At 34.4% G+C, this 16,602-nt stretch overlaps 1 protein-coding gene across 1 annotated transcript; it reads left to right on the plus strand.

The window, feature by feature from the left end:
* Positions 1-5,705: 5,705 nt before the first annotated feature.
* Positions 5,706-12,929, plus strand: LOC132312227 (beta-1,2-xylosyltransferase-like). Its single transcript, XM_059810506.1, has 3 exons — positions 5,706-6,463; positions 8,200-8,349; positions 11,605-12,929. Exons 1-3 carry the CDS (start codon positions 5,792-5,794, stop codon positions 12,325-12,327), a joined length of 1,545 nt encoding a protein of 514 aa, XP_059666489.1. The 5' UTR covers positions 5,706-5,791; the 3' UTR covers positions 12,328-12,929.
* Positions 12,930-16,602: the final 3,673 nt, after the last annotated feature.

A 16,602-nucleotide genomic window follows, 5' to 3' on the forward strand; every position in this document is an offset into this window, starting at 1 on the left:
ATATTTATGCTTTCATCATGATACAGTAGCACCTGAACCGAATGTCAGTCTCCAAAGATTTTAGATTTTCCCCAACTCAAGAGACAATTTCTGGATAACATTTTTACAAGTTACATGCACATTTTATTAACAATATTACCTACTGTACTGCTAAAAAAACATAAAAGTACAGTTACAAACTAAAAACCTAAAACAGAATGCACACGAAACAGGGACTCCCGAACTTTTACTCTTAGGTACCCTCTCTATGTTTTCTTTTGACTTTGGAAAGAACTTCAAGCGCTGGTCATTACCTCCTTGGTTACCCACTGTTCTAGAGGAAACCCCTAAAGGCAAACCCAAATACGGAATGGGAAAAGAACTCACCTTACACCCAAGGACTGCAGCTAAAGATGAGATATCCTGAACATCCCCAACTGGAACAATCACACTTTTAGCCACATTGATCTTCAGACCAGAAACAGCCTGAAAACAGGCCAAGATGCACCTCAAATATCTAAGCTGAGACACATTAGCGTTACAGAAAACCAGGGTGTCATTCGTAAAACACCATTTGCAATATTTAAAAGCTAATTACTCTTCTAACCAAATCAAAGTTGGTAAAGATTATAAGTGGTGTGACTTTTGAGTTTCTGCCTCTTGGTTAATACAAATCCAGTTATCAACTATTAGTGGTTTTTGGAGGCACTCTGTAAAAAGAACAAGATGTTACTCAAATGCACGAGGTGTACATGATCAGCATCTACTTCTGAAGGAGCAAAAATAGATAAAACTTGAGATTTGATAAAATTATATATATATATATATATGTATATATATCTGTTTGAATATAAAATTAGGGTTAATATTTTCTTATTTTAGGTTTTTATTTTTTGATTAGGGTTTTATTTATTGCCTATATATGTAGTGCCTGGTTCTTTGAATTGGAGATTTTTTGATGGTTGTTGATTAATGAACTTATTTATTTAGTGGTTTTCTCCCTCTATATGCTCTCTCTCTCTCCTATCTTTATTCTCTTCTCTTCCTCCTGGTTACTTTCTGGCATTTTGCAGTCATATAAATTGTTTCTCCAGACAATCCTACATTAATGATTTGCAAGAACACCATTGCAAAAGCTGTTTATGATTTTCTATCTAAAAATCAAGCTAAACTTCAAACATTTCAACAAAATGCTTCACTGGCAGAAACCTTCATGCGGAAACAGCTTTTGCAATGGTGCCGAAGAAATTTGAGATAGGATTGTCTGGAGAAACAATTTATACGCCTGCAAATTGCCAGAAAGTAACCATTTATGCCCTTCTCATCCATCAACAAAGAGCATTTCTTTAATTGAGAAGCTCGGGAACGTTAAATATAAAAACTAGGTAAGATCTAAGATTACCACCAATTAAAAAAAAAAAAAGGAAAATATGTTTCAATAGAGTTGCCAAATTGCAGACGCTCATAGTGCGATTCGCAAAGCGGCAATGTAACTGTTGTATCAATATTGTTGTTAAAAAAATCATTAATTATTGACTGTTGTAATTAAAAAAAATCATAGATTAAAGATAACTTACTCGTAAAGATTTTTTTCAAAATAAGTTCAATCGGTATGTACTAACTCTGGGAATGTTGTATGATTCTTTAAGAGCTTCCTAAAGTCATCAAGATCCTTCAGTTTTTTTCTTGTCTGGTGGTGTTGTTCCAAGCGGAATCAAATGTAAATCTCCTCCTTTATTTACATATGAAAAATTCATGAATGATATTCTCTCCATGAAGGTACTTTAGTGTCTCAAATATGTTGTTGTAAAATTGAAAACAAAAATAACATATATTAGGAATATGGAACTTAAATATATCTAAAATCTAAATCACATGACTTACCCAAAAAAAAAAAAAAATCTAAATCACATTCTTTTACCTGATTGACTTCTCCCAAAAATCAAACAATTTTTTGTTTACAAAATTGCTCCCTCTTACATTGGGATGGTCTGCCATCCACCTCTTGAAGTACTCGTCAAAATATTCGTGAATGAGTGCTACTTTTGTATTGGTGGTATCAAGACTAATTTAATTGCTTCTTCTTTATAGAGAGTGATTGTGTGTGTGGAGTGTGTGTTTTATATAAACTCGAGTAGAATAGTCATATTATAACTTACATATTGTACAAGTTTGCAAAAGTGAATTACAGATTTTCTGGTGGTTTTGTCCTTTTTTTTCTTTTGTTTTCACTTGTAAGTTAAAAGTTTAAGTCTCACCAAAATTAAAAATAAAATCTGTTATTTATACTACTTTTATATGTTTGTAAAAATTTCTCAAAATTATAGCAATGCTTTTATTAGAGTTTGAATTTCATGATTAAGTACTTGCAGTGAGACTAGTGCTTGAAACATATTAAAGGAATTTAGATAATTTGAACTCATTAAAGTAATTTCAACTTAATGAAATTCCTTTTAGTTTTTTTTTTTTTTTTTTTTTTTTTCAAAAATTTCAGGATAAACAGGAAAAGGAAGTGGAGAGTATACTTTTTTATCATTAAGTTTTGGTTGGCTTATATTTGACACAAATTACTCTATCACTTTTAACCAGTGCTTCCTCCAATTTAAATTAATGTGACCATATCACTTGACTCTACTTCCACTAATTTTATCATCTATATATATATATATATATATATATATTTGTTTTTTTGTGTTCGGTAAAGGTCTAAGTCGATGTTAAGGTCAAGTCCATTGGGCGAAGTGTGTAAAATAACTTGTCGAAAAGTGATGAATAAATTGGCCTATTAGTAAAATTACTTAGTCTTTAGTGTCTTCCTACCACCGGGTCTGAGTTTCGATTCCCATTAGGAGCGTATACAACTACTTGGGGTTACCCCTCCGCTATCATACTCAGCGTCCTAAATCCTCGAGAATTAGAAGCCTCAAATACCCTGAATTAACTATAAAAAATAATATATTTTTTTCTTAGTAAATATATTGGAAGAAGAACTCTCACTGATTCAGGCTTAACTCATTGATTTTGTTTTGTTTGGTTTGTATAAATAGTATCAAAAATTATATTTGGAACAATGATATATATATATATATATATATATATATATATATATATATTTTCTTGGAACAATGATACATTGGTCCTAAAACTATTTATAAGTTGAATTTTCTAACTATGAGAACTTCCATAAGAAACTGGTGGATAGAATATTTTTCCATTACATATTTGTTTATGGGAGTGTCCTTTATACTTTGCTTGCTTAATATGAATATCACCGGCAAAAATAATAATAATAATAACAAACAAATAAATAATAAATAAAAATCACAGATTTTGGAACATGTCATCAGATCATTATTGCCGATATCCAGGAATTTTTAGATAGAAATTAAGATTTTTCGATTGTCTCCGTGTCTCGTGAAGTTAATGGTGTTGCTCATCATTTAGCTGGGTGGGCTTTAAGGAGTAAACTAGAAAAGCTTTATATACTTTAAAGATTCCCTTGTGCATTCAAAGTTGTATTGCTGTGGGTTCGTCTATAAGCTGTTAATGTTTCTTGTTATCCTCCCTGATTTATCAATAAAATTTCTTGCCTTTTCGTCAAGAAAAAAAAAAAAAAAAAAACCAACCCAGATCATGAATCTTGGGCATTAAATTACACGTTTTTAGCTTATATCTTACTACATAAGAGAATGTACTGAATTGGGCACGGTTAGTTTGTTTTGGGGCTAATTATTTCAAAATGCCCTTAAAGCAAAATAAATAACAATTAAATGGAGTGACGGATCCAAAAAAAAAATTATTTGGGGAGGGGGGAAGATAGCTATTTTAATGAATAAATAACATTAATTGGTTGTTTTCACAAGTAAATAAAGCAACCAAGGCACTTTCTTTTGAGTAAGATCACAAATTTCTTTCACTATTAGAGTGTGCATCTACAGTATATGTGACTATTTTTGTGGGCAGGTGTGATGTGGATGGGTGCGAGACACAAGACAAGCTATCACATTGGCAAACTACTAAGTATCATAATCCCACATCGCCTGAAAAAGGTGAAATGTTATATGTAAGGTTCAACACTCTTATATGACACAACGTATTTTAAAGTAATGATGACCGTGAATCCATCCGAACTCTAAAGTTAATCGTGCTTACTCTAAGTGCATCCGCTCCCACTGAGCCCTTCTTGCATTGTGCTTGCTTATATGCACAAACTTTAGTAAGTTTATTTTGGAGTTTTTTATAAAATAATTTTGGTCAAAATTGACGATCAGGGGCAATTTGATACAAATTTTCAAATTATAGGGATTTATATGCACATACTAAATAATAGGATTGTTTCTTGCACATTTTTTATGTAGTAGTTTTTTTTTTTTTTTTTTTTTTTTATCCTTAACTTTATGCAGTGAATCGGTGCCGAAATTTAGTTTAAACTTTAGACTGAATTTCTTTTGATTTCAAATTAAAGACGTTGATTCAGTACTTTCAAATATCATTCATAAGGTGAAGAAAGAAAATGTGAGAGTAAATAACAAACTACATAAAGAAGTAAAGAACCAAGAGTATCAAGCATTTTCATTAAAGTGGTAATATTCAATCTAAAATCCAAAAATCTAAGGCCTAGTTTGGTACGCAATGAAATGAATTGGAATGGAATGATCTTCTTTGGTTGTAAATATGAAATGATAATCACAATTCTAAACATTCATTTCCTGTGCACAAAACTAGGCCTAAACATTTGTTTTATATGTCCAAAACTCTATACAAGAGAGTTTGACATTCAGATTACCCGCCCAAAATTTAATGTACCATTGGTTATACAAAAATAAAATAAAAACTAAGTTAAGAAAGAAATTGTTAAATGGTTATGGACCATTGCCCTTAGTGATCCAATTCAAACAAGAGTCCCTAAAAGAATAGTTATATTCTAATTGATTTGTGTTAACCCTCAAGCGTAACCTTCTTTTGGTCCAACACGTATTTTCAATTTTAATTATGGCAAAGTGCAATAAACCCCCTTGACTATTCGCATTTTGCAATAAACTTCGACTAATATTTTTTGTCAAAAAAATCCTATTATATAAGGAAAATTAGATCACCATTTTATTAAATTTATATTAATGGACACTTTAGTCGTTATAACATCACTTTGCAACAAATTAAATAGTTAGGGGTTATGTGCATTTTTTTCTTTACGGATGTTTCTTGCAAAAAATTCAAAGTAGAGGGGGATTTAATGTAATTTGTTTTATATAATAAGAATATAGGTATTTTTGTTTTAAAAATATTTTACATCCACTCACATTTACTATGTTACCTCCATTGAATATTTGGAGAGCTTTTTTAAAGTAAAAAATTAATCAAAGGAGGTTTATTGCACTTTTTTCTTTTTAATTATTAGGGTAAAAGCCCTTTCCATTGAGTACTTGTATTAACCTTCAGAACAATATTTGAATCCAACTCAGGTTCCATTAAGTACTCATATTAACCTTTATTTATTTTTTAACTTTACCAAACCTAGCATTCTCCGAATGTGCCACACATATCTGTCTGGAACACGAATCTAAAACGTAGTGTTTCAATGTTTTCCTTTTAAGAAAATAGATTCATAAAAGTGTAATAAAATATTGAAAAGAAACTTTAATTACGGAGTATTAGTTTTGATTGAATTGGTGGACCATGGTACAAGACTATTTGTAATGTCTATGGTGGACTATCAGTGCGAAAGTAATTTATGCTCGTGTAGACCAGTAAACCACCATTCCACTCAACGACGCAGCTCTATAGAGAGAGAAACTAGAGAGAGAGAGAGAGTATGAACATAAGGAAGCTCCAAATCCTTCTCTCACTCTTCGCTATCAACTCAATTTCTTTCTACCTCTACTTCTTCACCTACGCCGACCACTTCCACCACAAACCCCCATCGGAAAACCACCTATCTCAAACCATAAACATCCACAACCTATCGGAAAACCACCAGCACTTCCACACTTGCCACACTTGCCATGCCAAGCCATGGCCGATCTTGCCTTCCTACCTCCCCTGGTCTCTCAACCCTGACGTCCCCTTCAGATCATGCGAAGGCTACTTCGGCAACGGCTTCACTGAACGCCTCGATGTCCTCAAGCCCTCGACGGAGAATCACCGGAGATCGGGCGGGTGGTTCAGGTGCTTCTATAGTCGGACGTTGCGGAGTTCGATATGCGAGGGAGGGAGGATTCGGATGCATCCGGAGAAGATTAGTATGTCGATCGGAGGAGAGAGATTGGAGGCGGTGATCGGGAGGGGAGAGGATGCGGAAATGCCGGTGTTCGAGTCCGGAGCTTTCGATATCGAGGTCGGCGAGAGGTCGAGTCACGGACGAGAGCTTGCGAGTCGAGATTTTCTTGATCGGTATGTGCAGCGAGCCACGATTTCGAAGCACGCGATGCGCGGTTTGATGGATTCGATACTGCAAGTTGGCGCTGATAACTTCACGTGTTCGGAGGTTAGGTTTTGTTTTCCGTTTTGTCAATTTTTATGATGTATTGGTGTTAATTTAATATTTTCCTGTTATCTGGGACTTTAAATGCCAAAAAAAAAAAAAAATCTGAACTAGATGCTGCTAATAATAGAAATTTACTTAAATTTGTTGACTTTGATTGAGTGACATTAATGTTGATAAATGAATGAATATTGATGTTTATTAATTGAACTCGAAAATTTGTATTTGATACTATTGATTTTAATGTTGATGGCTTCCTGTGGTTACAGATTACCTTTTGTGTTGGGGATAATCAAATGAACTTTTTACTTTAGGATTTGCTGCTCTAATAATTTTTTTAAGATCAATAGTTCAAAATATAGCAGACATTTTTTCCTGTACTGATTGAATCAGCGTCACTATTATTATTTTTTTATAAGGGGGGAAAGGGGTGTTGAGGGTTTGGTTGGTTTAAGTGAAGGCCAGAGCCCAAGAATGCTAACAATATTTTCCACACTTGAGACCCCTATGATATCCAGAAAAAATAAAAAAATAATAAAAATAATAATAAAAAAAATAAAAAAATAATAATAATAAAAATTGATATCCAGAGAAGAAAGGCCATTACAGAATGTTGGGTGCACCACCATACAGGTTTTAAGTGGGGAATTGGATACAAACATTGTATTTGGTATTATTTTACACAAGTCTTGACTTTTTCCTGTTGCATTAAGCAATGCCCTATTACTTCCAAGTTCCAACAACAGAAAAAGTTACAATTGATATGCAGTTGAAGGGGGAAAAATAGTTACTTGCTAGTTGCTACAGTATTTTTTTAAATGGAAAACCTTTAAAAAGAAGTGACTGGAGTTTTAATTGGTAGAATTGAACTGGAGTGAGATGTGGACATGTTTCAAATTCTTAATTTTCTTCGACTTAAAACTAAGAGTCAAGGGGTTTTCTAAGCAAGTTGTTATGATGTTATCTGTCCAGAGCTTAGCTGCAACATGTTACATACACTGCCTTTTTAGAAGAGATATTGGGTGGGGAGTTAGGATTTGGGCTTTTGGGGCATGTGGCTTGTACCTTTTTGAGAGTGATGGTGAATCTCTTCCCTGTTATTGGTAAAAGAAAAAGCATCTATTTGTTTGATTAAGAGATTGTTTTACATTCATGGAATTCTGGGGATTTTTGGTCAGGAATCAAGCAATGTACTGGTGGAAATCTGGATGTTTTCAGAACATCTGAAAAACTTAAATCTAGAATTTGATAGATGTTATCATAGAAAATTTTAATTTCCTTGGGACAAGGTGGAGTTGATATGCATAAGAGCTAATATTCAGCCCATGTCAACACTTACATTTTCTTTTCTTTGAAGAAGAGTAATGCTATCAAGAGAGCTTCCTCACGACAATAGTCGTGAACTCTCCACATTTAATCACTGGATTGAAAGATGTACTGAATGATTCATTTGACTTTTCATAGATGTCAAAAAAATATCTCAATTGTAAAATATGGAGAGCTCATGACTATTATCATGAGGAAACTCTCTTGCAAGCATTACTATTTGAAGAAGTGGTATCTTTTTTCTTTTTTTTTGAATACCTTAAAGTGATGCAATATTAGCAGGACAACTTTTTCATGGACACCTTATACATACTCTTTTCCCATGTCAATCATGATGCATTTATTCTTTATTATTATTTTTAGCATCTTTTGTTTTTGTTTTCAAATATCTGATGCAACGTTTCTCATTACAGTGGGTTGAGGAGCCTACACTTTTGGTCACGCGTTATGAGTATGCAAACCTTTTTCACACAGTCACCGATTGGTTCAGTGCATATGTAGCTTCTAGAGTTACTGGCTTGCCTAATCGACCTCATGTGGTTTTTGTAGATGGCCATTGTCTGGTATGTGCGCTCAACTTCACATTGCTCATATTTTCTATTTACTATTGGGTTGCTATAAAATAGATTTTTTTGGGGTCATAATAGAAATCCTTTTTTTATTATGTTGTTTTGTTGAGCAAGCAATAGAGTCAACAAAAATGAAATAGATATCTAACTTTAGTGTTACAAACCACGCACTTCATATTAAAACTGATGGCATTGGCATCTGTGCATGATGATAAACAATGCACTTGAATTTGAAATTTGTAGTTATTTATGGAGTGATAAAAAATGAGAGCAGTGAGAGACTTTTATAGTTGCAATTGCTTGTATTCCGAGTTCAAATTCTTTTCTCAAGCACATTTGAATGGTGTGCCTCCTTCTTATAATCATCTTATTTGCAACATTACCACTATCTGATGAAGTAGAATTTCTAGCAGATGTATAAGATGGTGGATGTACATAACAACATAATATGGTGCAAACTGGGAATTATGGTCTAAAAATGTAAAAAAAAAATTCACTAGCTAAGCAAAGTTGAAAGGTGTTACCTAGTTCTGGTTCGACCACGGCAAGGTCCTGGGGAGGGAAGACTTGGGATAGACCTAATCTTTGGTATTTCACAAAGTGGTTGCTCTTCAACTTGAACTCACGCCAGTCGCATCAATGCTCAAGCGTTTAACCATGTCAAGCTTGGTTTCCTCCCAATTGATTTGTTGGACTGATAAATGACACGGGTCTATTGACTGTTAAACTATTTATTTATTATCAGGTTAGAAATGCTCCTTTCAGGATCATTGTTCAGTTCAACACAATGTTTGGGATGCAGTAGAACTTTGGAAATTTGTTTTATCTAGTTTGTTTTGTATTGGTGGTGCCTTTTGTTGAAAAACAAAGCACACTCATAATTCCAACTGCAATGACACATAATTTAGTTGTGTGTGTGTGTGTGTGTGTGTGTGTGTGTGTGAGAGAGAGAGAGAGAGAGAGAGAGAGAGAGAGAGAGAGAGAGATGTAACTGGAAACACTCCTAATTTTATTTCGCAATGATGTGAAGAATAGGCTATTTGAGCATGGATGTCTAGATTACATAGGCTGGAATACCGGACTCCACCTCCCACTTTCTATAGAACATGGAAAATATGGTCTCAAACTGTCAGTAGGGACTATGAAAGTATTGGATATCAGACTCGTATATGGTGTTATTAGTGTTTCATCATGTATGATCAAGGAGTAAGATCAATATAATGCCATTAAGTTAGTATCAGACTCATGCAGAAGCATAGATTGGTAAACTATCAAATCAATGTGTCCTCTTACAGTGAATTTATTATCACGGCAAAGCATTTCCACGTTTTGAGTATTCTTGTGCTGTGTCAAGGGCCAAGGCCTTGTGAGATGTTAGGTCCTGTCAGTGTATTAGTTTATTAAGCATCCAATAGTTGCTCTTCTTTGATTCTCAGAATCAATCATTTTTTAAGAACATCCCTCGTTTTCTTAAAGGCAACAGGTTAAGTAGATAGTTTTAGGCCGCGTTATATATAGGTTATGCTTATTGATGAACTTGTTCTTATTTTTTGATAGGATGGTGTTGCAAAGTCCGTTGACACCAGAAGCTATACTACTAAGTACTCATGATGTATTGACACAAAATTTAACAAAGATACGGAAAATTATCAAGAACACACACCAATTTACTTTGTTTGGGTTAAAGCGTATGTAGTGGGACTGAGATGACAAAGAAATTCACTATTGGAGATGAAGGTTATAAGAAAATTTACAAACCCTAGCCTCCCTCTATTTATACCAAGTTCCATATTTAACAGAGCTTACCAAATTCCCCTGATTTGACCCTTCTATAATTTGGTCCTATGATACAAGAGAAATACCCATATTACTGTAAAATTCATGGTCTATTGGCCTTCTTGGCCTCTGTAAAAGGCCTTTTGGATTCAGAATTTTGAGACACCATTACACCATCTCATCCTTGGCTTGAATTGTATCAAGCCTAATGAAACAGAAATTCTCTTTTGTATCTTCTCCACAAAATCCCCCGTAGGGTTTACCTCAATAGCTCCAAGCACCAATTAAGCTTGAGTAAGTTTGACTTGAACACAGGAATAGGCTTGGTAGCCTTATATTCTGGGCTACCGGTAATAGCATCAGTATGTTGAATCCTCTCTTTAAATACTTGATCTTTGCTCATGTGCATTGCACTGTCTGTGATGACGCACAACAGTTAACTCCTATTGTAAACCCAGATTACCAACTAAAACTCTTATTCAAAGAATTCCTGTTCACTTTAGTCACTGCCATATACCTTACCTGTAGACTGTAGTGAACAAGGCAACTGTAGTGATTTGACAAGTTGTCTTCTAACTGATGGCTCACTTGAGAGAGTGAAGACATAACGTGTCAGAGATCTCCTATTGCATAAGTGGAATCCGCAAACCTTATAACACTATCGGAAGTGTCACTGCTACTGTGGTCATAAACCAAATCCATATCTGTAGTACCTCTCAAATACCAAAGTAACTTCCTATGCACTTCATTTGGATACTCCATATACTACCAGAGGGGCTGGGTCTTGGCTCAACGGTAAGGGTGCTCAATTTTGACCTGGAAGTCACTTGTTTGAACTGGGAAACCACCTCTTCTCATGCGGAGGTAAAGCTGTGTGCATCTGACCCTCCCAAGACTTTGCAGTGGCAGTGCACTGGGTGAAATAGGTTGCGTAAAACTAACATGGGATAAAGTAATTTAAAATGATTTTAAAAGATTAAATAAAAGAGGAGAAATAACTTGAAATAGAAAAGAATGGAAAAAGAGAATTCATATGGCTGACTCGTTCATATGGAATATTTCAATTTTTTCTTTCTCTTATGTATTCTTTGTTCCGGATTACTCTTTTCATTTGATATATTCACTGTTTCAGATGAAATGTTGTTGACCTTGAGGAAACTTGTAATTTGAGCTGCTTCTTTTGATGGTTGAATTATGAATGCACTTAACAAATGTATCGATCACTGCTCGACTTGCTTCATCTGTTTCTCAACCACTCATTTCGATTCATGCACTTTTACCTTTGAGTCTCTTTTTGGAGAGCAAAAATTACTGTCTGAAATTGTGCCTGAATTACCAATTTTACTGTGCTAAGATTGTAAAGGTTGCAAAACCCTAAATATTTGACTCTGCCTCTTACTTCTCTGTTGTGTGGCCAATAATAGAGTAGTCTACAAAATTACAGTTCCTGATTTCTCTTTGGCAAAAATTCAGGCACCTTTGGAAGAAACATGGAAGGCACTGTTTTCAAGCCTCAGATATGCCAAAAACTTTAGCGGTCCTGTTTGTTTTCGCCATGCAATCCTTTCGCCTCTGGGATATGAAACTGCCCTATTTAAAGGGCTGTCTGAGGATGTAAACTGTCGCGGAGCTTCTGCACATGATTTGTGGCAAAAACCTGATAATCACAAAACGGCACGATTATCTGAGTTTGGAGAAATGATAAGAGCAGCTTTTGGTTTTCCGGTAGATAGACACCATAACCCAAAGCCGATATCAGGTCAAAACGTCCTCTTTGTTCGGCGAGAGGATTATTTAGCTCATCCACGACATGGTGGTAAAGTGGAATCGAGGCTCAGCAATGAACAAGAGGTGTTTGATTCTTTAAAGAGCTGGGTATCAAATCATTTGGAATGCAAAGTAAACCTGATTAATGGTTTGTTTGCGCACATGTCCATGAAAGAGCAAGTCCGAGCCATTCAAGATGCGTCAATCATTATTGGAGCTCATGGAGCTGGTCTCACTCATATAGTTTCAGCAACTCCTAAAACAGTGATATTTGAGATCATTAGCCGTGATTTCAGGCGCCCACATTTTCGATTGATTTCCCAGTGGAAAGGATTAGAGTATCATTCCATGAATCTGGCTGGATCATATGCCAATCCTTCAGCGGTTATTGATAAGCTCAGCAGCATATTGAAGAGTCTTGGATGCTGAAAGTATTATTAATATTTTGGATGAATTTGGTGTACCCTCCACTACTGTGAAGCGAAAAGGGTGCGACGGGAAGTCATCTCTGCATTCACAATCTAACGCTGGGATCTATAGATGTGTTTGTTCAATCTTTTGACCTTGTTTAGGTATTAGTTTTTTTCTGGTACTACTAGTTTACCCTTTTCAAATGGGTAATTAGATCGAAGATGGAAAAAGTAGTAGGTACACAAACAGGGATTTAACTTTTTTTGGTCTAATTGTTGACCAAGTAAAGAGGAGTTGCTGTAGCAATAGAACGGGGAGGGCTTGGCTGTATTTCATCAATGGGAAAGTAGATGGACATTCTTGTTGTCAGGCAGTGGAGGATTGATTACAAGTGAGAAGATGAAAACCATTGTTGCCGGGTATATTTCCCGGCAACCTTTGTTACTGTTTGTATCAACGGAGGAGCCCCCACGGGGAAGGGGGGGTTTGATTTTTCATGGAAACTGATTGTTTTTTCACTTTACACGAAAAATAAAAAAAAAAAAGGTTTTCTTATTGTTAATAGAACAATTTGATTGTTGATTTTCATGTTGGAATGTTCTGTTGATTATGCATCACTCCATTACCGTCTTTAACTTTTAGTTTCCTGATTGTTGGCTACTCAATGGAGTCGATGCAAATGCAGCACAACAAAGGATTCAAGCTGAACCTTAATTATTTCTTTTCCTGTGTCCGACTCTGTAGTCAAATAATTTGGTTCAGTTATATATATATATATTTATTTATTTATTGTTGTAGTATGATGAAAAGATACGTTGGAGAAAGAATATGCTGGACTCCTCATGTTTCCTGATGAAGAAGAAGAGGAAGAAAATAAATAAAACCAGAAAACTCTCTTTCATAATTAAGAAAAGAAAATAGTTGTTTGAATTAATGAATTTTTTTTTTTTTTTTTTTGGAAACCTGAGGTATCCGAGGCTTCGTCCCGACTAATCTCCGAGGATTCATGCAAGGTGACCCCCTGACCGGATAAAACTCGGACTATGTCTGAAGTCTTGGCCCCAAGAAATTGCTCGCACAAGGAATTGCTCGCACATAAGGGAAATCGAATCTGAGACCTAAAGCTTAATAAGGCTCCAAGTAATTAATGAAAATTTGTTTTTCTAAAAAACTGAATCAAACAAGCTTTTATATTCTTCCAAGATTGAATAGTTGCAACTGGACCACCCTTTAAATAAAAACATGAAAATAAAAATAATAATTAAATAATCAACTTAAAGAACAAGAACTAGAATAAAAATGTAAGAAATTCAAATTTGTATACAAAAAAACATATACAAATAAATACATAATAGAAATTTCAAGAAAATTGTAAATTAGAATTTGAGCTATTAAAACAGTTCCCAAAAAAGAAGTAATTAGATAATAAATCTCGACGGAATATATATAAAAATAAAGATTTGATTTTCCATCAAAAGTGCAACCTTTCATATTACTAAATCAACTACATAAAAACATAATACACAAGAATTGAATTGCACATTAGATAATCAATCTAAATGCAATTCAAAGATCATTATCAATATATACAAAAACAAAATACAGATTCTCCATCAAAAGTGCAGCCTTTCATATTATTAGTCAACTACATAGTACACAAGAATTAAATTGTAAGAAAACTTACATGAAGTTCGTTTCTTAATATATGAGCGACAAACTTTTTAGGTTCAAGAGCAAATCACCTTTATGAAATGTGCCTCACACGGTATTAAAATTTAAATTTGTACCATATATATACACACACACAAATAAGTACATACTAGAAATCACAAGAAAATTGCATATTGAAATTTTATCGAATAGAACCTTGCGATTAAAACCTTTCAAAAAAAGAAAAATTAAAAGAGTGTGAGAGGTAACTGAGAATGGACTACTTTTGTTCTACAAATTTCGCTGTTCAAGTTCATTTTCTATTTTTTTTTTTTTTTTTTTAACTCAACACCATTCAGACGTGGGTAGAAAGGATAATCCACTGGCATATTTGATTTTTTGCTATCCTCTCTTTCACCCATTTGAATTTTAATTTCTCAACAGCATTAGACTAATTTTGGATTGATCGGTTTAGTTTATGAGATGAAATTCTTTGTTTCGATTGAGAGAGTTAGTATTAATTTTACTTGTTTAACTTAATGTAGGTAAGACGATAATGAAGTGTACGTTGACGAAATCATACAATAGTTTATGAGAATGGTTTGGAACATGAAATTTGTACTATTTATCTAAATTAGTGTCTTTCATTTTTGGACAAATTACATCTAATACCCACGTGGTTTACATATTGTACAGTTAAATAGAAGTATGGAAAATATAACAGTAAAGTCTAAATTGACTTGACTTTTGAATATAAAAGTTAATTTACATATATAACCTTAAGACACTTTTTTTTTTTTTTTTTTCAGAAGTTATAACCTTAAGACACTTCACCATTATTTAAAAGAAAAATCTAGAAGGAAGTTGATGAGGGTAACTTATGTTTTTACCCCTTCTTGATGGGCTCACCATTATTTTTGGTTATGTGGGCAGTACTTGTTAACTTAAACATGTTCATTTTTGGCCTCACTAGTTTATGTGTATGGGCAGTAAACATGTGTATAAGTTATGTGGGCACCTTATTTTGTAAATCAGTATGTATGGAACATGAATATGCTTGTTGGCATTGGTACTTGAGAAATTATATGATGTAATATTTATGACTTGTTGGGTTATATATGTTGGTGAATTAGTAAGGATAATATAATATATTGTACCACACTTTCAAAAAATACCACACTACATGACCAATGTCTCTGTCACTAGGATACACAAGCATATAACATGATCATAGCTAAAACACAAAAAATAAAGATACTTCTAATGACCATTGTCTTGGCTATTCCTAACTTGGCGTAAGCTGTGCAGTTACATGCAAAACATGGGTTAGTGAAAGACATTGGTTTGATGGACCATTGATGTTCCATGCAAAACTTAATTCAAATAGTGAAGGAAAAAGTTTTGCATGGCTAGACGTAGAGATAAAGAGAAAGTGCACTTTTGCCTTTTTTTGAATGATATAATTTCAATTCAACTAATAGACAATTTGGTCTTCTCACAATATCAAGGTTATCTATGTCCAAAAGTATAATTACCCTACATTGATTTGATGCATCACTCAAGAGTGAAACCACAAGGGTGGTTGATGAATATATCGCACATACTTCTATTTAGGTGTACAAAATGAAAACCTCGTTGGTGTTAAATGTAATTTGCCCTTTATTTTTTCATGTGGTGATGATGATGATGATGATGATTATTATTATTATCATTATTATTATGATCATAATCCTATATAATTAGGTCAAATTGAGTTGTTGTTTGTTGCATATAAATATGATTTCTTACGAATTTAAAACATTATAAAATGCTTATAGAAACTTATGCCAGTGTTATTACGATAAACACTCAATATGAGTCTTTTTTTTATATAATTATTATTTTCAAAAACGGTTGTTTGTAGTACGAATTCAAAATGCTGGGAGATGGGTTGGGAAATGGGTTAACTTTGTCACCATTATTTTGTACACGTGTTTGACATACACGGCTTTTGGCGCCAACGGTTTTTTTTTTTTTTTTTCAGCCTAGCAACAGAATGTTCTAAGACATTTACAAGAACTGAACAACAAAACAACCATAACGAAAGGAAATAAACAACCAAAGCCCCGCAAAAACAATACATTCAACAGATTAGTTGGACGTGTCAACACTAGGTTGAACATCACCAACCAAAAAAGCCAGCTGCGTAGAAAAAGACTGCGAAGGAGATGCATCCGAGTTAACTGAATCGCCAGCCTGTGCACCAAGAGGAATGTTACCCGCAGCACCAAACGAAAACTGATCCGTATCCAAACATGCCGTAAGAGGAGCCACTGAAACCTTATGCTTCTTCCCATCAATCGGAGGTGATCCCTAGCCCAAAACAGGATTGAGTGGGCGACGCTTACTACTATTTCTCGCACGAAAAGAGCCCTGGCTGTGAGAGGATGCCGAAGAATCAGAAGAACAGCCGTTACGAGGCACCGCCGGACCTTTACCTTTTCTACCACATTTGGAAAGTTGATCCCATCGCGATAAAGACAACACCCGCCCTTAGCCTGAGAAACGGAAGGCACACATTGAACTGGCTCCTCAATATGAGCTAAAGCAACAAAACTCTAAGAGGGGGAGCCATGAACTTCATTATTGGCCGAACCATACACG

The sequence above is a fragment of the Cornus florida genome, unplaced genomic scaffold (assembly GCF_030987335.1).
Source record: "Cornus florida cultivar Cherokee Brave unplaced genomic scaffold, ASM3098733v1 CherokeeBrave_3.0.0_Hap2_Chr06, whole genome shotgun sequence".
NCBI classification, from domain to species: domain Eukaryota; kingdom Viridiplantae; phylum Streptophyta; class Magnoliopsida; order Cornales; family Cornaceae; genus Cornus; species Cornus florida.

What these genes read in the sequence shown, in the direction of transcription:
- LOC132312227 (XM_059810506.1), top strand. Translation starts at nt 5,792, where the DNA reads ATGAACATAAGGAAGCTCCAAATCCTTCTCTCACTCTTCGCTATCAAC. An exon ending in ATAACTTCACGTGTTCGGAG is followed by an intron (nt 6,464 to 8,199) that starts GTTAGGTTTTGT and finishes TTCTCATTACAG; the next exon opens with TGGGTTGAGGAGCCTACACT. An exon ending in TTGTAGATGGCCATTGTCTG is followed by an intron (nt 8,350 to 11,604) that starts GTATGTGCGCTC and finishes GCAAAAATTCAG; the next exon opens with GCACCTTTGGAAGAAACATG.